A 24,650-nucleotide genomic window follows, 5' to 3' on the forward strand; every position below is an offset into this window, starting at 1 on the left:
AACTTCAACTCATTTTCCCCCGACCCCCCCCTACAGTATCCCTTTAATACTCTTCTCCTTTTGAGTGGTTAGATATTATATCATTTTATAACAAATCTATATTTTCCTTTGTACAGAACAGGGCCTCCTGCATTGGGGCAGAAAATATGGAGACATTTTTAGAACTGAAGGCCTCTGCAATTATTCAGCTTTGCGCGAGCAAAATAGATCTCCCATGATGCATCACTGCTAAATACACAAGTCCTTCCTTTCAGGCCTCTTTTACACTTTAATTGCCTTAGCCCGTTTCCCCGCAGGGTAACAACGACAATGGGGTCCTTTCACAGTTACCGTGTCATGACGGAAGTGTTCATCCTGCCGCAATCCCCACAAACAGCGTGTTACCGCAAGCAACTAGCTTAACGCATGGTGCTTGGAGTAACGGAAGTCAATGGGAGACGCAGTAAGTGTTAAAGGTGGAATGGTGCGGCGCACATGTGCGGACCGACAGGAACCCTGGTGTCGTACTTCCTGTCTAGCAAGGAGTACGTCACTGAGTGGGAGGCGGTGCTATGCATACGATCCTATCAGTGCACTCTGCCCAGCAGGGAGTACGTCACTGAGTGGGGAGGCGGTCCTATGCATAGGACCCTGTTGGCGCTCTCTGCCCTGCAGTGAGTACGTCACTGAGTGGGGAGGCGGTGCTATGCATATGACCTGTCAGTGCGCTCTGCCCAGCAGGGAGTAAGTCACTGAGTGGGAGGCGGTGCTATGCATATGACCATGTTGGCTCTCTCTGCCCTGCAGGGAGTACGTCACTGAGTGGGGAGGCGGTGCTATGTATATGACCTGGCAGTGCGCTCTGCCCAGCAGGGAGTACGTCACTGAGTGGGAGGCGGTGCTATGCATATGACCCTGTTGGCGCTCTCTGCCCTGCAGGGAGTACGTCACTGAGTGGGGAGGCGGTGCTATGCATATGACCTGTCAGTGCGCTCTGCCCAGCAGGGAGTACGTCACTGAGTGTGGAGGCGGTGCTATGCATATGACCTGTCGGCGCTCTCTGCCTCAGGGTAATATGTTTGTCAATGTTTGTGTTGCGCTGGGATGCGGCAGGAACATCGCACTGCAACACAAAACAAGTGTGAAACCAGCCTAAATCCCTGAAACCCAGAAGCACATCCAGAGCCGCTGGTCAGAAGTAATACTTCTTATTTAACTGACTGAAGGCACACAGCCCATCAGTGATTGAGGAATCTGTCTTACAGGGAAATAAAGGATTTGAATATCCAGAAATTAAGCAACACAAGAGATCTTTCTCATTCACAAAGCTTAAATAATCACAGATACCTTATAAATGTAGGCTACAAACTTGTATTTAGCTCTTTCCCCTGAAAGCCACCATGAACATGAAACCGTTCATCTGTAAATGGTACAAAACCAGCTTAAGCAGAGAAGAGGAAGGAGACGGCACGGCGGCCATTTTGTCCCACTGGCAGGAGTAAACTTCCTTCTGCAGAGCATAGAAAGGGGAGGAGGGTCAGGAAGCGAAGCACAGATTAGGTTGATGCTCAGAGATTTCATTTATCATCACACACAGGAGGTTAATAATCAGGGAAACGGAGAAAGGAAAGTCCCCAGAGCACCAGTAATTGGCCAGTGCTCACTTTCCAGGGACAGGACAGGAGAAGCTCACAGACAGCACATTGCTATGATGCAGTCTTCATTGAAAACTGTTTGCAGGTTCATGCAGGCAACTTTAGACATGATCATGCCAGGAGGGATGGGGGGCTGAGGTGGGTGTGCGAAGCCCAGATATGGGGGAGAAGAGGGTCTAACATCAAGGCTGGACTTCAGTAACATATTGTTCTTCAAAGATCTTCCTAAGACCAACAGTAGCCTCAAAGCCACACTGTTTCCTAAGACCTTCAAAAGACCAACATTACCCTCAAAGCTACACTGTAGCCTAAGACCTTCCAAACAGGGCTGTGGAGTCGGAGAGTGAGTCATTTTGGGTACCTGGAGTCGCTGGTTTCATAAACTGAGGAGTCGGAAGATTTTTGTATTAGACTAAGGAGTTGGAGTCGAGGAGTCTGAGCCATTTTGGGTACCTGGAGCTGGAGTCGGTGGTTTCATAAATTGAGGAGTCGGGAGTTGGATGATTTTTGTTCTGACTCCACAGCCATGCTTCCAAAGACCAATATTACTCTCAAAGCTACACTGTATCCTAAGACCTTCCGAAAACCAACAGTACTCTCAAAGCTACACTATATCCTAAGACCTTCCTAAGACCAGCAGCACCTTCAAAGCTACACTATATCCTAAGACCTTCCTAAGACCAGCAGCACCTTCAAAGCTACATTGTATACAACAGATGGCAAAAAAACGGGTAAATCTACATAATGCTGCAAAGTTCTAGCGTTCTCAAGCACTGCTGCTTATCTGGATTTTTGATTAATAATAATAATAATAATAATAATAAAAAGGATATATTACAGAACCAAAAAGAAGCCAATAATTTGTTTTCACTTAGGCCCCCTTTAGCTTATGTCATTCCATTCACCCCCCCCCCCCCCCCAAGCTCGCTGCAGTAGCTATTAAAGGCAATATGACATGCCACACTGCCAGTGGCGTGACACGATGAACTGCTCTGGGGCCCGCAGAAGTAAGGCACAAGCTGCAGTGCTTTGCTCTGTGAGTTACTTGGTAATCTCAGAAGTGCACCAGGAAGTTGCAATATTTTTGGGTGCAACTTTTTGGCTGTGGTGCGATTTGGAACAGTGCACCAGTGTAAAAGGACTCTACTACACCTATTCACTCTGATACACATTGGACAGAAGAGGTGTGACTGGGTCTGGGGAAGGGGAGGTATGACTCATAATGGACTGGGACTTCAGGGGATAGGCCAAAATTTAGTCACCATGCACTCCACCCAAGAGATTAGCTTGCTGATGTGTCTCTCAGAAAGATCTGCCCATTAACAACCAGCCAAATATCTTATGACCACCACCAAAACTAAATGTAAAGTCACCAGAGGGCAGTAATCTCATTTGGGAACTTCCAGCACACCAAACCGTTTCTAGATGCTTTCACGGGATCATCAGGTCCACAATTCTAAGGGACTCTGCTCCTACCTCCTTGGTATGGCTGATCATTTGTGTTTATGAAGATATCTAAAGAAAGATCTTGGTGACCGTTGGAGGTTGCCAACATGATCAGTCAGTCAGTCTCAGCTGTCTACGCCCAGCCTACGGCAATCATGATGAACCTTGGCCAACCTGGTCCAATGCCCACATGGCCTTTTCACCAATGACGAGGTCAGGAGGGCCCAATCAGACAGTTGCGTTTGCGTACTCCCGTTGATAAAGCAGTACTCTAATCGGAATGGATTAGGAAGAATCACAGGGAGATCACTGACGTTTTGGAAGCAGAGAATGCCAAAGGAATGAAAAAACGTTTTCTAACCTGTGCGGTGGAGACATGGAAGCTTTAAACAGAAAGTTGGAAGAGAATTAGCTACAAGTACATGAGGAGCCGCCACGGTGCATCGGCCTGAGCCTGTATGGCATTCTCTCTCTCTCTCTCTCCGCTCTGCTGTGGCAAACAGTTCCCAAGGAAAACTGCGACGGGGCACGAGCCCAGAGATGGCGCTGTGCAAAGTGGCTAGGCTAGCGGCATGCACCATCACCGTTTAAGGAGCTGGAGCAGAGAGTTGGTTATGCTCGTTACCTGCTCAGCATGATCCTTCTTCACAGTCTCCAGCTGTTCCACCTGCGAGATGCCGTGGAGGGAACCAAGAAGATAATTAAACGGTATTGATTTCAGCAAACACATAACTATCGATCTATCGCTTTACCGTTTAGTTATTAGATTTCAAAACTGAGGTGAGCAGTAAAGGTGGGTGCCCAACCATCATACCGCCTGGGGAACCCCACCTGCAAGCTACATCCCATGGGGGGCAGGTAGCTTCCCCAAATACTCTCACCACCCGGGAGACCACCCACACTGACCCTCTAAAACACAAAAAATGGCAGCTTCTAAAAAACATGGCTATGATCTGCAGGATAAGCCAGCAAGTGTACCTATGCCTGCAGAACCAGATCTAGCAAGAGGTGATCCGACTAACTCATTTGGGACTGCACAGCTCTTACCCCTTAAAGGACTTCTCAGGCGACAGGATCTATCTAGCTTTACTTACCTGGGTCTTCTTCAAGCCCCTAGAAGTCATTTGTGTCCCTCGCCGCAGCTCTGGTCTTCTCCCGGCCTCTGCTGGCAGCCTCTAAGGAATGCCAACCCCCGATGGTCCAGCATCTCCTGTGCATGTGCAAGCACGCACCTGCCCCGCGAATGCGCCCACGGCTCCTGATCACGTGGGCGAGCTCGCATGTGCATGCACATAAGACTCCAACCCTTCGGGGGTCTGCGATCTTTAGAAGCTGCTAGCTGGACTCTAGAGAAGTCCGGAGCTGGGGCGAGGGACACAAATGACTTCCAGGGGCTTTTTCAGTCGTGGACCACATTCCTCTCCTCCCTCCATGAAGTTGCGAGCTGGCACGTACAGACAGCAGGTCACATGATGCCGCCAAGGTCATGGAGATCGGAGCTGGAAGCTGTGATTGGGTGAGTTAAAGCTGTCATTACACACCACTTACAACTCTGCAGGGAGAAGAGGAATAAGGCCTATCGCAGGGCCGGAGTCATAGCACTAACGGGCAGAGCATGGCCTGCAGGTAGTTTGCCTAGCTCTGCGCCAGATGGCTCTCCATCGAGGCCGCCTCTGTCAAGAACATAGCATGTGCACAGCAGCCACTGACTTCCCTCGGCGCCTCAACCAGCGATAAGGCTGGCGGACTGACTCGATCAAGGGCATGGTTGTCCCATTCACCCTCTGCTGACATGCCCTGCCAGCCCTCCTCCTTCCCCCGGCATAGCAACAGAATACACTGCTAGCCATACAACACTAGCCTAAAGGCTAGTGACCCATCCGTACAGCCTTAGACCCGCATGGTCACAGGAGGGATTGAGATTTTACAGAATAATAAAGTAATGAATAAGTTACCTGTGCAAGCAACTTCTGCTTTTCTTCCTGGAACTTGTGCTTTTCCTCCACAAGCTTGGACTTTGCATGCTCATACTTGCTGGTTAAATCTGCAAATTTTTGGCCGAGTTCATCTGCTTGCCCCTTGCCTTCAGAAACAGTCTTCTCGTAATTCTGCTGGAGAGACTCGATCTCCCGGGTGTGCTTCTCGGAGACTTTGGCTAGGTCCATCTCCATCTTCTTAGCGCTCTGTTCGGAGGCTTTGGTCAAAGACTTATTTTCCGCAAGCAGCTGCTTGTTATCTTCCTGTAACTTGGCAAACTGCTCAGAGGCTTTGGTCAAAGACTTATTTTCTGCAAGCAGCTGCTTGTTATCTTCCTGTAACTTGGCAATCTGCTCAGAGGCTTTGGTCAAAGATTTATTTTCTGCAAGCAGCTGCTTGTTGTCTTCCAGTAACTTGGCAATCTGCTCAGAGGCTTTGGTCAAAGACTTATTTTCCACAAGCAGCTGCTTGTTATCTTCCTGTAACTTGGCAATCTGCTCAGAAGCTTTGGTCAAAGACTTATTTTCTGCAAGCAGCTGCTTGTTGTCTTCCTGTAACTTGGCAATCTGCTCGATATGGTGGTTGCTTTCCTTCTGCAAGGTCTCCAGAGTAGCTTCTTTTGTAGACAAGGTTTCTTTCAGGACCAGCAGTGAAGCCACCTGCGCCTTAGTCTTCTCTAGTTCTGCCTTCATGTCGCCTGAAATCTTCTGGCTCTTCAATAGGTCCTCCGTGAGCTTACTTTGCGCTTGAGTCTGCTCGGACTTCATTTCCTCGTTGCTGTTTCTGAGGCATGTCAACTCATTCAAAACATTTTGAAGTTGCTGGTTCAGTGAGGAGTTTTCTACCTCTTTTTGGGAACATTTTTCTGACCAGGTCTTCACCTCCTGTTCGAGTTTTGCTATGGTTTCGTCTTTCAACCCAAGTTTTTTCTGCAAACCTGAAACAGACGCGCTCTGCTTGTCCGCTCCCTGCTTGTAGCTCGAATATTCAGTCTTTAAGCTCTCGATGGTACTCTGCTTCTCAGTTAGTTCTTTAGCAGATGCCTCTAGTTTTTCCTGGACAAGTTTAAGCTGTTTCTCCAGATCTGTGCTTTTATTGGATTCTCTTGCAAGCAACTCTTTTACCTCCAAAAAGCTCTTTTCAGTGGTGGTCATCTTAGCAGTCAGGTTGTTCAGCTCCTCTTGCATTACATCCACCTGACCACTCCTCTTCTCAATTTCTTCCTGAAATTTTGAGGATTGCTCTTTTGCTTCTGCTAAAGATTTCTCCTGCTCCTGAGAAACAGACAAGACATGTGAAAGTTCCTTACTGGATTCGTTGAAAGACTTCTGACTCTGCTCTAATTCTTGCACTTTGTGGATCAGCTCTATTTTCAGTGCTTCTAAAGAGGATTCTCGCTCCGTCTGCATCGATCGTGACTCCTCCAGCTGCTTGGTCAGCTCACTTGACTTCTCCTGTTCCTGCTGAATCTTGCCTTCCAACTCCTGGAGAGCCTTCTGCCACTGTTCTGATGAGGTGGCCTTTTCAGATGCTGTACGTCTGGCCTCCGCCGCATCTTTGAGGGCGCGGTTCATTCGCAACTCCCTATCCTGCACCTTCTCTTCCAGATCAGTTATTCTGCTCTCCAGAGAGCTCACCACATTTGCCAAAGAATGGTGGCCTTCACGGATCGAGGCATTTTCTTCAATTTTCTCTTGGAGGAGACGCTCCAATCTCTGGTTCTCGGTCTCTTTTTCAGCAACCGCAGCTTTTAAAGCCACAAGCTCTGAATCCATGGTTTTTATGGATTCCTTATAATTTTTAATCTCTTCCTTCTGTTTTGAAGCTTGCTCTTCTACTTCTTTGAGTCCAGACAACTCTTCACGGAACGCAGATGCAATTTGTCTCTCCTTCAAAAGCTCTTCTCCTTTTGCAGCAACTTCCTTGGAAAGCTTTTCCAGCTCTGTCTCCTTCATTGTAATGAGATCAAGCGATCGGGAAAGCTCGTTCTGAAGGGATGAAAATTCACTTTTATGGAGATCCCCCGATTTCTGTAGCTGAGCCTCTACCTCAAATTTATTAGTTTGCTCGGATTTTAAGTCTGCTATGGCCCTTTCCTTCTCCTCAGACAACTTAGAGACCACGTTGTCCTTTTCCATTAGTTCTTGCTTGTGCTTCTCATTGGATTCGGTCAGTTGTTTTCCAAGTTGCTCCAGTTGTTTAGAAAGAGTCTCCCCTTGATGCTCCCGTTCTTTAATGGTTGCCTGCATACAGCTGATCTCTGACTGCAAAGACGTAATTCTTTCAGACTTGTGTTCTTCGAGCCGTTTTAAAGTGGATTCCAACTCTGCTCTCTTATGCTTTTCTTCAGCAAGTTCTTTGGAGAGCAAATTGAGATCTTGCTCTGTGCTGCTACGACTCTTCTCTAGCTGGGATATCTTCTCTACTTCCTGTTCCTGAGCCAACCTCAGTTTCTCCTCGAGTGAACGGATCGACTGGAGCAAGACCTGCTCATAAGCTTCTTTTTTTTCTACAAGAGCCCTGGCGGCAGAAAGCTCAGACTCAAGATGCGATGCCTTCTCCAGATGAGTGGACATGGCCGTCTTTGCTTCGGCTTCCATCTCAGATATTTTTAACTTTTCCTTTTCCAGCTGTTGGCAGACCTCATCATAATCCTTTTTTAGTAATTCTATCCGCTCCTCCACCTGGCTTGAGTTTTGAGCTATATCTTTCCACTTGTCTATTTCCATCCTTACCTTTTCAATTTCCTCCTCCCGCTGTTTGATTACAGCAGAGGTGTCGGCCAGTTTTTGTTGCAGAAGCTCACCATTTGCTTTGTACTCTTCCTCGACTTTTTGAAGTTGCGCCTTCAGCTTCTCACTGGTTGCTTTCTCTTCAGTCAGCTCTGCAAGTGTTTGGTCTTGGTTTTCACTCAGCTTTTTGAGGTCTCCCTCAAGCACGGTATTTCGTCGTTCCTGATTCTCAAGGGAGGCCGAACGTGCTCTCTCCTTCTCTAAAAGTCCCTTTAGGTTTTCCACAGCATCTTCCAGGGCCAATAATTTCTCTTTAATTTTGCGATTTTCTTCTCTAATCTGCTCCATCTCGCTAGTAGTCTGCTCATAACTTTTTATTTGGGCTTCTTGCTCCGCTAGCTGCACTTTCAACGACTCCAATGCAGAGGCATGCGACTTGCGCTGAGTGTCGTTCTCTGAATCTAGGTGCTGGCATTTGGCTACGAGGTCTAAGATGGTATCATCCAGTTCTTGCACTTTCAGGGTCAGTTCTGCTTTCTCTCTTTTCAAATCATCCACTGTTCCCAAACCATCTCTGTGATCTTTTTGTAAACTTTGACATGTTTGATCCAATTTACGCAACTCCTCCTCTTTTTCGCTTTTATAATCATTGAATGTTTTATTCGCAGAGTCCTTTTCTTCAACCAGATTATTCCGTTCTCGTTCTAAACTGATCATCTGTTGGGAAGCTACATTGAGTTTTTCAGTTAATTCTACTGATTTTTCTTCTTTGGTGGTCAAAGTGTTTCTCAGATGGTTCACTTGATTTTGGAGCTCTTCAACGTTCCTTTTTGAAGACTCCTCTTGTTTCTGCAAGGCTTCCTCCAGATGACCTTTCTTGCTTTTCTCTTCTTCTACTTCTTTTTGAAGAGCGGTAATGGTCTCATCCTTCTGAACTAGAGAAGCCTTCAGCTTTGTAATCTCCAGTTTGAGCGTGGTAATCTGGCTGGTCAGCTTCTCCTCTTGGACCTTGGCCTCTTGGTCCTGCTTCTCCCTCTGGAAGGTCATTTCTGACAGAGAGGTTTGAAGATTGTTGACTATGTCTTGCAGCTGGTTCTTTTCTGAATCAAACCTCAACCTCTGGGCATTGAGGTCTTCAACAGTGGCTTTCTTTTCCTCTTCCATCTGTGTGATCTGTGTGCGAAGTTCCATGATCTTTGTGTTCAGAGAGGTGACCTCCTGCTGCAATTGTTCCAACTGGAAAACAAAAAAAGGAAGTTGGAGGTCAGTGCCAGAAATAACGCAATTCTTATGGAGAACTTGGCAATGCATTAAATAAAAATATCCAACTAATTTTTAGGCACTTTTCCTTGCTTAGAATTAGGAATGGTCAACTTGATGCAAATGATTCCAAGTTGATGTAGAATTAGGCAATGCTTTAATGCAAATGTATGCAGATTGAAGATGGACTAATCGAATGAAGCCGAGCTGAGATTCAATCGATCTATTCTGAAGCTTTATAAATTTGCATAATTCTGCATCAACTTGAAATTTTAACTTCATTATCACCCCCATCACAACAACAATTAATCTCATTGACTATTCCTACTTAGAAAGGTTGTTGAAAGCAGGCATTTAGCTAAAATAGCACAAATACGGCTCTTAATAAGACAAATATACATTTTTATGAAAGAGACTCTGCAACAGAAAAAAGTGCCCCTGAGGGGTACTTACCTCAGGAGGGGGAATTCTATCGAGGCCCATCCTCCTCCATCCCACGGTGGTCTCGCTGGGTCCCTCTGAAGCCACAGCCGACAATTTGCCAAGCAGTAGCGCCTGCAATATTTACCTTCCCCAGCTCCAGCGCAGTAGCAGCTCCCCGATGGGCTAAGGCGAAACTAGCCGATCTCAACCAGGTCTGCTCTACTGCGCAGGCGACTTGGTATGTGGTATAGGGCAACATCTGTATAGGCAGGACCAAGATCAATCCTGAGGCCCATTCACAATGCACACGTTGTCATCCGGATTTCGGCAATGCGTGCAGGAGGCAGACACGCACGACATCAGAAAGTGCACAGAGTGCACGGTCTGATGTTTACACTGCAGAAAAGTGCGGTCCGCGAACGCATTTTTGAACAAAACGCGCGGCTGACCCATTCACTTTCAGTGAATGGGATCCGCCACGCAACGCATACAAACGCAGATGGCGTGCGTTCGTACGCTTTGCGTTCCAATCACACGGCCATCCACGTTTGATGATGTGACCGTGGCCTTAGTCACACATTAAATTCACATCACGTGAGACAGACCGACCAATGACTATGTGGGAGACTCCCACACCCTCTGGTAATCAGCTGCAGGAGGGGATTTGGAAGGAGGGTGGATTGGAGCTCCTGCAGCAGTTTAGCCCATTTTCTCGGGTTTGGCTTCCCCTCCCGTCCCCAGAGCGTCACCTGCAGCACATCGCCCATCCTCTCTCCTTTCTCCTGCTGCTCGCTGTTCTCCATCGCCTTCAGCTGCTCCTCCAGCATGGAGATCTTCTCCTGCAGAATCTGGTTACGTTCCTCCAGGGACTTCTGCAAGACACAAGTAACAAGACACCGCGTGAGGCTGGTGGTTAGTCTGAAACTCGCAAAAGACACCTGGAACCTTTTAAAACAAACAAAAACAACTCACCTAAGAGGAATGAAGGCATTGGGTCCCATAGCATAAAGCACAGATATCAAACTCCAGCCCGTGGTCCAAATCTGTCCCCCAGAGCCATCAAATTTGGCCCTCAGGTGGTTTTCATTATGCTTGGCCAACAGACCATCAGGGAAGCTATAATGGAGGTGAATCCCTAGATCACCAGGGAAGCTATATGGGGGAGGGAGGGGAAAACACTAGACACCAGGGAACTGTATAGGGGAAGGAGGGGGGGGGCACTAGACACCACAGAACTGTATAGGGGAGGGAGGAGGCACTACACATCCAGCAATTGTATGGGGAAAGAGGACCAGTAAACACCAGGGCACTGTATTGGGATAGGCCCATGACTTTATCCCAGTGTTCAATTTCGGTCCACTCTGTATCTGAGTTTGAAACCCCTGCCTTAGAGCTTAGTATCTTATGTACTCTTAGGCCTGGGACCCACTAAAGCAAAACTGTAATCGCAAGTGATTTGTGGCAAGCGATTTTGGAAGCGATTTCCCTGCCCCTATACATTAGACTGGAAATGCTCCCAAAATGCTGCATGTCCTGCGATTGCGATTTGCCTAATCACTCTAGTGGAATCTGTCGATCAATATACATTGGCAAAGTGCTTAGAAAAATCGCTACCAATTGAAAGCAATCCCTAAATGCTGCCAAAAACGCTCTAGTGGGTTCCAGCCTTCAACCTAGATCTCTCAAGTCCTATCTGAAGACGTTCAGTTTTCCTGCTTGCGATTCACTTCAGGAACACTTTACAATAATCCCAAGGTACTCCGCACTGCGCCCTTCTGACAACCGGGGCTCAATAATGTTCAATTTGATGAGGGCATTTCATTATCTGCCCAGAGGTCTGACGCTGGGTACACACCATGCAATTTTTACTTCAGATCCTATTTGAACGAGTGAACAGAGCGATACTCAGATCTGACATCAATCAGCTGCAGAAGGAAGTACACCACTATGCAATGGTTCCAGATTTGGGTCAGAATTATTTTTCCTACTGGATATCAATTGAAAGGACCCAAGACGATAGCCAGCATCAATATTTTCCAGCATGTCTGATCTGCTTCTGATTGAGAAAGATTGAGCTTGGGATCAGTTGTTGGCAATCAGTAGGTGGTACAATTTTTCCCCAGATCCAATCGTTTTTTTGACTGAAAATAGGATCTGAAGAAAGAATTGCATTGGGTGTACCAGCCTTATGTACACACATTAGTTTCACTTACCTGGGGGGGCTTCTCCCAGCCCCCTGCAGCCGTCCTGTGCCGGTCCGCAACGATCCTCCTTTCCCCCACCACGGCTTAGTTTCGTTTTCGCCAACTGGGAGTGTCACTGTGAGACTCTGGCCATGGTGGGGGAAAGGAGGATCATTGAGGACAGATGAGGGCACAGGATGGCTACAGGGGGCTGGTAGAAGTGCCAGGTGAGTGAAATTTTTTTTTTTTTTTTTTTTTTTAGGTGGCTTAAAGGGAACCTAAACTGAGAAGGATATGGATTTTTCCCTTTAAAATACCAGTTGCCCGACTCTCCTGCTGATCCTGTGTCTCTAATACTTTTAGCCACAGCCCCTGAACAAGCATGCAGATCAGGTGCTCTGACTGACGTCACACTGGATTAGCTGCATGCTTGTCTCAGGTGTGATTCAGCCACTACTGCAGCTAAAGAGATCAGCAGGACTGCCAAGGAACTGGTATTGTTTAAAAGGAAACATCCATATCCCTCTCAGTTAAGGTTCCCTTTAAGTATCCCTTTAAGCCTGGTACATACACAATTTTTTTGGGCTAATTTTACCACTGCCATGTAGCACCAGACTTTACCTGCACAATCTGCTCATACTATTCTGTTCCCTCATACTACACGGAGGTGATAAGATTGGCCAGTCATTTGCCAACCAAAATTGGATGTGTGTACGAGGCTTTAGGCCTCTTCCGGATACAATGCTGTAATGAGAGATGCGCTTTCAAAAATTCTCCACCTTATTTAAAGGCTTACTAAGTGCTTCAGTTACAGCAGAGTCCCCAGTATCTGGCACCAGGGGGGGAAGGGACGTCGCCTGATGCCAGATACATGTGCTTGCCGATTGTTTGAGCAACTGACCTAAAAAGTACAACCCCCCCCCAATACTTCCTGAGCCTCCAGTGATGTCTTGCAGCCATTTTCTTGCCCCTAGCGGCTTTATGGCTTCCCCCGTGCATGGAAGCCGGAGTGTCACCTGACCACGCCAACAGCCGTGCACGGATGCCGCTAGAAGCAAGAGGAAGGCTGCTAGATGTCGCTGGAGGCTTGGCGAGTATCTGGAAAACCTGTGAACACCCTTCAAAATCAAAGTCTCCGTTATCCCTCAGGCATGCCAGTTAGTTAAGACTTCCAGTTGCTCGAGTTACACACCTAGCTCACTCACTCAGCTCCTCCAATGCACTTTGCCTGACCGCCCCCCGCATCACCCAGTCCCATGCATGCCTCCAGGACTTCTCAGGAGCTGCTCCAACACTATGGAACTCCCTACCTCCTCCCATTAGGGCAGCCCCCTCCAACATCTTCAAGAAGGTCATCAAAACTCACCTTTTCACTCTGGCCTATCACCCCTCACTAGTGCTCTAAACCCACAGCTGAACTCTGGTCCCCTACCTTTCGTGTCCTTACCTCTCCCTCTAGATTGTAAGCCTTTGGGCAGGGTCCTCCTCGTGTCTCCTACCTATTCACGCACTGCCATCACCGTACATCCATCCTATGGATCTGAGTGAACCTAACTTGCCTAATCTCCATGCTCCCATCCAGTGACTAAGCATTACCTTGTACTCATACTGTGCTGTGTGATCTCCATGCTCCATCCAGTGACTAAGCATTACCTTGTACTCATACTGTGCTGTGTGATCTCCATGCTCCATCCAGTGACTAAGCATTACCTTGTACTCATACTGTGCTGTGTGATCTCCATGCTCCCTCCAGTGACTAAGCATTACCTTGTACTCATACTGTGCTGTGTAATCTCCATGCTCCCATCCAGTGACTAAGCATTACCTTGTACTCATACTGTGCTGTGTGATCTCCATGCTCCATCCAGTGACTAAGCATTACCTTGTACTCATACTGTGCTGTGTGATCTCCATGCTCCCCTCCAGTGACTAAGCATTACCTTGTACTCATACTGTGCTGTGTAATCTCCATGCTCCCATCCAGTGACTAAGCATTACCTTGTACTCATACTGTGCTGTGTGATCTCCATGCTCCATCCAGTGACTAAGCATTACCTTGTACTCATACTGTGCTGTGTGATCTCCATGCTCCCCTCCAGTGACTAAGCATTACCTTGTACTCATACTGTGCTGTGTGATCTCCATGCTCCATCCAGTGACTAAGCATTACCTTGTACTCATACTGTGCTGTGTGATCTCCATGCTCCCCTCCAGTGACTAAGCATTACCTTGTACTCATACTGTGCTGTGTGATCTCCATGCTCCCCTCCAGTGACTAAGCATTACCTTGTACTCATACTGTGCTGTGTGATCTGGTTTGCATGTATTCCTGTATAGTCATATTGCTGTATGTCACCCCTAAATATTGTCTGTAACCTAAACTAATGTCCAGCGCTGCGTAATATGTTGGCGCTTCACAAATACAATAAATAAATAGCAGGGACTTTGCTGTATTTGAATCCCTTGCAAGGCAATCACCATTTCTCTTTCTGCTCCCACTTGGAATGTATTGTAGAAGAATAGTTTCCTGGTAATAGGACACAGTGAATGCAGTGAGGTTTGCGTGGACGGCTCTCATACCTTCTCAGTGATCGCTGCAGTCAGCTCATTTTCCATCTGATTCTGCCGCTGCTGCCAGCTGGAGACGGAGGTCTCGTGTACCTCGATGCTTTCATTCAGGGCTTCCTGCAGCTGCGCCAAATGGCTGGACAAGCCCCGGACCTGCAGGCAGAGAGACAGGCGTCACTAACGCACACGGCAGCGTCCGCCAATCACATGGGATACAGAGGGCTTAAAGGGAACTGGAGGGGACATAAGGAGATAGACGTGTATGTACAGTGTCAAGTATGCAAACAACTAGGCTGTTCCTTTTTTTGCCTAAGAGAGTTAGAGGACCTGAACTCAGAACTTCCTCTTTGCACTAAAAGATAAGCAACAGCATAATAACCATGTTACAGCTTACAGAACTCTCAGTAAATCTGCAGTGTGTCTACTTACTGTTATCATGGAAGCAGACAAAGTGTTTACAAATTAGCTGCTCTGCCATGGCAGAGGAGATTCCTGAGCTGACAGTTGAGAGATCAAATTACAGTTGTGATTAGTCACAGATGAGGGGGATACAGGGTGCATTTCTCACAGTTTTCCTTCTGTCCTGTGCAAGAGTTCAGGTCCACTTTACATCTCGAGTGGGGGATCTAGTCGGGCTATACAGTTTATCCCTCAATTATAAGAAATTACAGCCATAAATCACTTTACTGGCAGAGAACGGCTTCTGGGGATAGCTAAAAAGGCCAATATAGTTTATCTCATTTATTGTCACTTAAAGTGGACCTGAACTCTTGCACAGGACAGAAGGAAAACACAGAGAAATGCACCCTGTATGTATTTAGAGAGTTTACCCTGCTTAATTCCTCCTCATTTGTTACTAATCACAAGTTGTAATTTTATCTCTCCCCTGTGTCACATGACTGCCATGGCAGAGATGGCAGATAAGCTCATCTGAAAGCACAGGATGTTAACACTATGGGCCTGATTCACAAAGCGGTTAGTTTAGCACACCTAAAGACTTTGGGCGTTGCTAACTAGGGTGCCAAGTAGTTAGCATGCACTAAGCTAAATCAGTCCGCGCGTTAAGTTTCACTTTCGTGCGCTAAGTGTAGCGCTGCCGGGTGCGCGCTAAACGTCGTACCGAGTGCGACAAAACGTTGCACCCATGCGAACTTTCGCGTGCACCGGGCAGCGGTAAACTTAGCGCACGACCGCGAAACTTAACGCGCGAGCGCTAATTAGAGCGCACAAATTAGGTTTAGGCGTGATAAGGGGCTTTTCTAAAGCATGCTAACAGTTAGCACCGCTTTGTGAATCAGGCCCTATGTCTGCTTTCCTGAATCAGGAAGTAGAAACGGTGCAGATGTATTTTAGGATTTCTATCAGCTGCAACACCGAAATGTTTTTGTTTAAATGCTATTATGCTGTTGTGTATCTTTCAGAGCAGAGAGGACATTCTGTGTTCAGGTCCACTTTGAGGGCAGATACAAAAACATAAAGCTATGTTTCCATTTATGAGATTTTTTTTTTGCATTTTTATGAGAAAACATTTGCAGTAAAAAGCATGCTAATGATAATCAGAGGGCTAGTTTCCATGTAATGTGAATTCTTGTCTGCAACGTGCTGTGTACTTTTTTTTTTTTGCATTACATGTCTGAATCGCACATGGAGTCTGCATGTGACATCTCACATGCATTTTACACAGAACGCAATGGAGAAGGAGAATATGATCCTATGTGTGGCTGGATATTGTACTGGTTAAAGAGAGTCTGAAGCGAGAATAGATCTCGCTTCAGACCTCATATATAGCAGGGGCACGTGTGCCCCTGCTAAACCGCCGCTATCCCGTGGCTTAAAGGGGGTCCCTGTCCCCCCAAATCCCCTCCGTAATGCGGGGGAGCGCTTCCGCATTGGGGCAGGGCTAACCGCCGCAGCCCTGCCCCATGCGCGTCTGTCAGCGCGTATCTCCACCTCTCCCCCGCCCCTCTCAGTCTTGAACCAGTCCGACGAAGGCTTTTTATAAGTCGAAAGCTCACTGTTTATCCATCTCTAAGTTAGCCAATAAATGGTATCATCCTGATTCAAAACTTCTTGCTTTCACCGAGAGGGGCGGGGGAGAGGCGGCGATGCACGTCTGATAGACGCGCTGGGAGGCAGGGCTGCAGCCGTTAGCCCTTGCCTCCAGGAAGCAAAAAGTACGACCAAGTCTGTGACCAAGGTTTGCGAGGGGTGGGTTGGGGGGTCAGGGAACCCTCGTGCAGCCGCGGGATAGCGGCGTTTTAGCAGGGGCACACATGCCACTGCTATATATGAGAGCTGAAGCGAGATTTAGTCTCGCTTCAGTGTCTCTTTAAGGGTTCCTATTCAGTAGGAGACCTTGGGCAAGACTCCCTAACACTGCTGCTGCCTAGTGGCTGCAGCTCAAGCACTGAGTCCGCCAGGAGAAAAGTACAATATAAATATGCTCTGTGCCTTGCACATGCAAAAATTTGCATAAAATTTTGCATAACATTTGCAATTTTTTTTTCATTTGTGCAGAAATTCGCATGCAAACTCTGATGGGTAAAATGTAAGCATGCAGCGAAACGTCAGACCAACTTATATCAAGTAAGCGTGATGATAGAACAACAACTGTGAAACCGTCCATAAGCTAAGAACAGGTTTTCAGTCACTGTATAGGTAGTGATCCCCTTCAGACGTGCCTTGTAGGTGAGGTCGCCATTCTCATCGGAAAGTTGGTCGTTCTTGCGCTCCAGCTGGTTCCGGTCCGTCTTCATGTCTTGACATTGTTTGAGGGCATCTCTGAGACGAATCATAAGGCTAAAAAATGACAGAAATGTACATTATATGTGGCCTTGGCACACGCAGAACATTTACCTGAAGTAAAATTGATAAATAAAATGGCCACATTTTGCCACACTCCCTTTGTTCTATACAGTTACATGTATAAGACTAGTTCTCTTCTTTCACGTGGTATCATGGGTTTGGAATGTGCTACTAGGGATGATTTGTGCTGTCTTGCAGATAAGAGATGGCGCCGTGTGAATCTTACCAGTCAAACTTTAAACTAAACAAGTTACTATTGAAGCAAATACTTCTAATAATAATTAACGACTAACTGACCTCATCTATTTAAGCATTTACCGGTATATGTATTCATTTATGCAGTATTATGTGTTCCAATAGTTAGCTCAGATATTTTGTAAGTATCCAATCATTGTCGGAGTAGGAGGAATGATCGTAATGTGTAATTGGGAGTATATAACTTCTGTTCCGAGCTTTCCTCGTCAGACATTGCTATGATTCAATGCATGTCTCCTGTACAGTAAATAAACCAATACTTCCAAGACATCGATTTGTGGTATTTCACAACACACCCGTTCTTTAAACTTCACAGCAGAACAAAGTTGACCACCTGCGTAATATATTGGGGCTTTATAAATAATAATAACAACAATATTGCATAGCATGGTCCCGAAGGGGGGCAATGTATTGGATCTAGTGGAAGCCCAGATGTGCCACGCAATATCTAAATTGCATGGTGCAGCGGGGAGGTCACTGGCAATCAAAGTGCTGATCTAAAGAGGCTGACGCCGTGCTAGATTTTATCCCGCAACAGCGCCCCTAGTGGTGACCATGTTTTCCTACGTGTGCACATTTTAGCATTAGTAACATTGAGGTGTTGCTGAAAAGCAGTCAGAAGCGCGCTAGTGTGACTGTACTTTCCGGTTACCTCTCGTTCTTCTCTCGCAGCTCCTCCAGCTCGCGGGGCTCCTGCTGGTCCGTCTGCTTCTCATTCAGAACCTTCAGGCGCTCAATCCTCTGCTGCATGAGGAAGATCTGGGCCTCTGAGAAGACAGGACACAATACTTCACTACACGCCTGGCTCTCTTCGCCAAAAACTTTTAGGCTCATTTTACCCTTAAGACACGTTTTTGTGTTGTGTTACCCTTTCTGTTCACAGAGTAATGCAACAGCAAAGAAAGGGTTTGGGGCTCAGTACAGTTACCGCGTCACGCTGGAGGCTTCCGATTCGCCACCGACAGCGCTTTGTGTGCGACATCCGCGTCAACGCAGCGGTGGAATGCCTGGAAGGTAATGGGCAACGTAGAAATTTGTTGGAGACGGCGGTGCGGCGAAGCTGGGAATTCCAGTGATGTACTTCCCGTCAAGCAGGAAGTACATCACTGGGTGAGAGGCGGGGACGGGATGCGAAGAGCGTGCAAGGCAGCGCTATGCATATGACCCTGTTGGCGCAATCTGCCACATGGTCACATGAATCGATATTTAGGCGTTGTGGTGCAAAGTGAGGGGGCGGAGCATTTCACCACAGTGCCCACCCCAAGTGTAAAACCGACAATGCTGCAATATAATGAAATGTAAGGAAGACTTTCCCCTTCGACTTCCTGCAGAAAATACCTACAAATATACCTTATGTAGTTGCGCAAAAGCCTAATTTTTCAGCATAAAAAAAATGTGCTGCAAAATTACCCCCTCGGCTTATATGTGAGTCAGTGGAGCAGAACGGATGGTGGAGTAGGTTTTGTTACTGGCAGAGGAGCGTAAGGATTGTGCACTAGTGATCCTGCTCTTGCCAGCTGCCTCCCTGCTGTGTCCGTGCCCCGCCCACCCCCTGCAACATGGTGTGCAGTGTGCTGCTAAAGAATACCTGTGTCCCCCGGCATGTGGAGCAGAGTGTGCAGCAACGTGTCAGCGGTGCAGTGATCCTTCGCTGTGTCTCATATCTATGTCGCCATCTTGTGGTGTCTTGAGACACAGCTGTATGATCTTGGGGCTCATCTGGCTATGGGGAGAGGGGATGACTTGTACTGGGAGCACATCTGGCTACTGTGGAGGGGGCTATACTGGGCAGGGGGCTTATACGCGAGTCAATCACTATCTCCTGGGTTCTGGGGGAAAGTGGCTACCTCGGCTTACACGCGGGTTGGCTTATATGCGAGTACATACTGTATTCCTCCAGCTAGGATATATCCTGAGCGGTTTGCTTTCGGTGGTTGCACATAAGCCACGTCTTTTTTTTCGTTGACAGATCTAGTCATCCTTGCTGAAGCATGTCAGGCGTGTCACATGACTGGAGATGGTCCAATGAGATGCTAACAACTCTGGATGGCATGTTAATTGCATGTGAATTTTTCTGCAAATCGTATAGAACTTGGAATTGGACCAATCAAAAACCACAAGAAGTGCGTGCGATTCGCCCTACTGCAAGGTGCACAGTTTGCACCAAAAGTGCGAGTAAGCTGGAGTTATTAAATGGCTCTTAGCAGCTTGTGGTTAATCGCCCCTGCTCCCTTTTCACTGCCCTTAACCAGGGTTGGTGTGAAGTTCATCAAGTTTGACTTATCTTATCTGTTTAGAGCACAGTATCCCCTCTCCTCCTCCCTCCCTAATGCTGAACAAACCCGTTTGATCTCTGGGCAATTAAGTCTAATTAAAAGAGTCCTTATTTGCTTTCCATTTTCTGCTGCTTGTGAACTGCTTGCCTGCTGACAAAGGAAGTAGAAGAATATTGCCTGGAATTCACCCTTATGAATACACAATGAGTGTTTTCAGCAGATTTACTGGCTGATCGATTTTCTGATTCACTTCTATGAGAAAATCGAGCAGAAAAACAATCAAAATCAGATCAGACCTGTTAAAAAGGATCTATCGAGCCATCCATCTGCCAAAACAAAAAACACTCATGGTGTATTCCCGGCAAATAATGTAAAAAGATAATGTAAAATGAGGTTTTTTTAATTAATGAGCCAATGAGCATGCATTTTTAATGTGCTATTGAGCTGCCCTGGGAGTTAAAAATGATGTTCAGTTCCCTTTAACATCTCGCAGTGACAGTGACACAGAAGGCATCACAGGTACTCTCGGGCAATCCCAGCTATCCCCGGTGTCACTCAGACTCACCTTTCTCTGCCAGCCGCTTCCTGGTCTCTGACAGCTCCAGGTCCAGCTCATCGCGGAGTTCCCGCCCTTCTTGTATCTGTTTCCGGAGCTTCCTCATCTGGAACTGCGGCAAGTGCAGCACCTCGCTCATCGGGGAGGAGGGGGAGTCTAGAGGGAAGCTGCAGGACAGACATCATCAGGTTCAGCACACGCCACAGCCAACACTAAATTACTATAGAAACTATAAGGAATGGCATTTCAGGTATATCCGAATCTCACTGGTTCCGAGTGTGAGAGCACCATCAGTAGTCAGGAGGAGACACATCGATTTGAAGGACCACTATTACAAAAATTGTAACATTTAAAATACATGTAAAAACCTACAAATTGGAAGCACATTTCTTCCAGATTAAAACGAGCCATAAATTACTTTTCTACCATATTTCTGTCACTTACAGCAAATAGTAGAAATCTGACAGAACCTGGCAGGTTTTGGGCTAGTCCATCTCCCCATAGGGGATTCCCAGCATGGCTATTATTCTTTATAAAGGATTTGTACAAAGATGCTGGCCAGCCTCTCTGCACACTTTTTTAGCAGTTGGACAAAGCAACTGCCTTTTGCTAAGTGCTTTTGAAAATAAAGTAATCCTGAGAATCCCCCATGAGCAGATGGGCTAGTCCAAAACTAGCCCATCTGTCAGATTTCTTCTACCTACTGAAAGCCACAGCAACATAGGAGAAAAGTAGTTTATGGCTCATTTTACTCTGGAAGAAATGTTATTTGTATGCGGTCACATGTAATTTAAATTTTAAAATGTTTGCAATATTGGTCCATTAATTGTCCTGGGGTGTGAGAGGAAGAGGTCATGGACTGCGCAGGGGGGTTGACCCACCTAAGCCTCCGCCCCTTCCTGATGCACTCCACACTGCTCTCCATCTGCACCACAGTACTGCCTTCACAGCAGAAGTTCTGGTTTAGAAGGCGGAAGTGTTGGTAATATGGAGAGCGGCGTGGGGCGCATCAATGAGAAGCGGTGGCTTGGGTAAGTAAACCCCCTGTGCCTGGTCCTTGCCTTCCGCATGCTCCGTGACAATTTTGCTTTTTTGCTAAATTGATTACGCTCGTCCTTAGTAGCATTCAATCCGTGGATGAACACTAGAGTTGCATAAAGTGAAACTTAAGTGAAAACAAGGAGATGAGAAACAATTGTATCTATCCTCCTACTCCTAAAAAACGACTTTCAGATATCCCAGAGTTTTGTGTTACGATTAATAACTTAAAGGGGCACTACAGCGAAAAACTGTAAAATTTAAAATACATGCAAACATATACAAATAAGAAGTACATTTTTTCCAGAGTTACCGTATTTTTCGGACCATAAGACGCACCTAGGTGTAGAGGGCAAAAGCCAGGTAAAAAAAAAAAAAAAAAATACTAAACCTGGGGCATCCATGGTGCAGGGGCATCTTGTGGATCTTCTTCTCCCCTCAATTATGTCCCCCTTGTACCTCTTGTGTCCCCTTTGTTCCTTTAGTGTCTCCCTCTCCCCCCCCCCCCTTGTGCCTTCCTCTGTCTCCCTGTGTGATCTGTCTCCTGTGTCCTCTTAAATGCCCCCCTCTGTCCTCTTAAGTGCCCTGTATCTTCTTGCGTGTCCTCACATGTGCCCATATGTGCCCCCTGTGTCCTCACATGTGCCCCCTGTGTCCTCACATGTGCCCCCCACATGCCCCGTGTCTTCAGTTGTCCCCCGTGTCCTCTTATGTTCCAGCCTGTGTCCCCGGGCAATTACCTCTAAGAGGTCGTGTTTCCATGTGTAATCTTGTGCCCGCTCGTAGCCCGCTGACTCGTCCCCCTCCGGCTCCTGTCCCCGTGGATCTGGTCGGCGCTGTGCAGGCTGGGGCTTACCGCTAAGTGACGGTACAGTGCGGCGATGTGAAGCGGAAAGCCGCCGGGTGGTCCATGCATGCAGCCGATCCTCTCTCGCCCTTCACTTCCGCGTTGGTGACGTATGCGGAAGTGAAGAGCGAGAGAGGATCGGCTGCACGCATGGACCACCCGGCGGCTTTCCGCTTCACATCGCCGCACTGTACCGTCACTTAGCGGTAAGCCCCAGCCTGCACAGCGCCGACCAGATCCACGGGGACAGGAGCCGGAGGGGGACGAGTCAGCGGGCTACGAGTGGGCACAAGATTACACATGGAAACACGACCTCTTAGAGGTAATTGCCCGGGGACACAGGCTGGAACATAAGAGGACACGGGGGACAACTAAAGACACGGGGCATGTGGGGGGAACATGAAGGGCTTGATTCACAAAAGAGTGCTAACTGTTAGCACGGCCGTTTTTCGCGCGAATTTTCGCATTGCGCGCGATCGCGAATTTTCACACGAAACGATAATGTTTTCGCGTGCAAACGCGAATTTTACCGCGAAATTGATATCGTTTTTGCACAAAAATTCGCGTTTGTGTACGAAAACGTTATCGTTTCGCGCGAAAATTCGTGATCGCGCGCAATGCGAAAATTCGCGTGAAAACGGCTGTGCTAACAGTTACCACTCTTTTGTGAATCAAGCCCGAAAAGTAGTGCAACTACTGTGGGGACATAGGCGGGGACATTACACATAAGGCGTTTGCCACGGGGACACATAGGAGCGCCAGGAAATTAAGTTACAGTGCCTGGATTTCTACTTGGCATCTAGCATCCGGACCATAAGACGCAGGCACTTTTCCCCCCATGTTTGGGGGAGAAAAAGTGCGTCTTATGGTCCGAAAAATACGGTAAATGAGCCATAAATTACTTTTCTCTTATGTTGCTGTCACTTACAGTAGGTAGTAGAAATCTGACACAAGTGACAGGTTTTGGACTAGTTCATCTCTTCATGGGGGTATTCTTAGGGATTTATTTATTTTCGAAAGCACTTAGTGAATGGCAGTTGCTCTGTCCAACTGCCAAAAAAACAGTGTAGCGAGCAGGGAAGCTGGCCAGCATCGTTGTTTAAATCCTTTTTCGGGAATATCTTTATAAAGAATAAAGGCCTTGCTGAGAATCCCCTATGAAGAGATGGACTAATCCAAAACCTGTCACTTCTGTCAGATTTCTAGTACCTACAGTAAGTGACAGCAACATAGGAGAAAAGTAATTTATGGCTCATTTTACTCTGGAAAAAAATGTACTTATTTGTATATGTTTGCACAGATTTTTAAATTTTACAGTTTTTCACCGTACTGCCCCTTTAATGTTTTGTCTCAGCTCAATGAAACAGTCTATCCCTGTGTCTCAAGGTCCGTACACATGCTCAGCCAAACTGCACTAATCTCATCTGTCTTTGGTCTGTTGGACGACAATCAAGCGTGTGTTCGCGTACAAATGACTAGACCAACTGATAACAGGCGGTTTGCTTGATTCAACTGTCAGATCTGCTCACATGACTGTCGGGCTAATAAAACATATAGTCCGGCTGTCGCGATAACACTACCTTTTCAGGCTGGAAGACGAAGCCACTTTATGCAGCTCCAGGAAGCGGACTTGTGTGGTCCGGGTGGACACATTCGGAGAGACGGACTCGTCTGAGCTGGACGCGCTCTCGCTGGAGGGGACTGGCCGGCCTGGTCACAGGAAATGACATCACAGGAAAGAAGCACCAGGAGAAGTGTTAATTCAAGGAACAGCACAGTATTGCTAATACAAAGCACCACAATCACAAACTGAAGAAAAGCAAAATAAACTTCTGGTTATGTTGTAAAATGGCCACCAGCCTGTTTGTAACACAAGTTTATTGAAAATGAGGCTTTCATTTCTGTCTACAGCCAGCTAAGACACAGCTCAGAGGCAGCCTTACCATGGGGAGTAGCCCACTGTAAAAGGACAACTGAAGTGAGAAGAGATATGGAGGCTGTCATATTTATTTCCTGTTAAAACAACACCAGTTCCCTGGCAGCCCTGCTGATCTATTTGCAGTAGTGTCTGAATCACACCAGAAACAAGCATGCAGCTAATTCTGTCAGATCTGACAATAATGTCAGAAACACCTGATCTGCTGCATGCTTGTTCAGGGTCTATGGCTGAAAGTATTAGAGGCAGAGGATCAGCAGGATAGCCAGGCAACCGGTATTGCTTAAAGAGAACCAGAGGTGGGGTTCTGACAATGCAATCCGCATACAGAGGCTGGGTCTGCCTATACTGCCCAGCCTCTGTTGCTATCCAGAACCCCCCTAAGCCCACCCTCGCTGTACAGGAGGCGGGGGGAGCGCCGAGACTGACACTACAGAGGTAAACACAGCCCGCATAGCGTGGCTGTGATTTATGGGGGATAGCAGAGCGCAAGGGGGGGGGGCTTAGGGGCGATCTAGATAGCAACAGAGGCTGGGCTCTATAGACAGACCCAGCCTTTGTATGTGGATTGCATTGTCAGAAACCCACCTCGGGTTCTTTTTAACCACCCTGGCGTTCTATTACCTGCGCCAGGGTGGCGGTGCAGGACTTTTTTTTTTATTTTTAAATCATGTAGCTAGCCTAGCGCTAGCTACATGATACCACCTCCCTGCG

General features: G+C 47.1%; 1 protein-coding gene across 3 annotated transcripts in view; it reads right to left on the bottom strand.

The window, feature by feature from the left end:
• Nucleotides 1-24,650, bottom strand: part of NUMA1 (nuclear mitotic apparatus protein 1) — a 98,471-nt gene that overhangs the window by 22,498 nt on the left and 51,323 nt on the right. For all 3 annotated transcript variants that reach the window (XM_068266546.1, XM_068266544.1, XM_068266545.1), the window contains exons 8-15: nucleotides 23,581-23,710; nucleotides 20,125-20,282; nucleotides 17,936-18,050; nucleotides 16,905-17,022; nucleotides 14,236-14,376; nucleotides 10,222-10,344; nucleotides 5,036-9,025; nucleotides 3,706-3,747 (exon numbers count right to left, since the gene is read on the bottom strand). In XM_068266546.1, coding sequence (XP_068122647.1) covers nucleotides 3,706-3,747; nucleotides 5,036-9,025; nucleotides 10,222-10,344; nucleotides 14,236-14,376; nucleotides 16,905-17,022; nucleotides 17,936-18,050; nucleotides 20,125-20,282; nucleotides 23,581-23,710 — 4,817 coding nt within the window. The remainder of the gene's footprint in view (nucleotides 1-3,705; nucleotides 3,748-5,035; nucleotides 9,026-10,221; nucleotides 10,345-14,235; nucleotides 14,377-16,904; nucleotides 17,023-17,935; nucleotides 18,051-20,124; nucleotides 20,283-23,580; nucleotides 23,711-24,650) is intronic.

The sequence above is a fragment of the Hyperolius riggenbachi genome, chromosome 2 (assembly GCF_040937935.1).
Source record: "Hyperolius riggenbachi isolate aHypRig1 chromosome 2, aHypRig1.pri, whole genome shotgun sequence".
NCBI lineage: Eukaryota > Metazoa > Chordata > Amphibia > Anura > Hyperoliidae > Hyperolius > Hyperolius riggenbachi.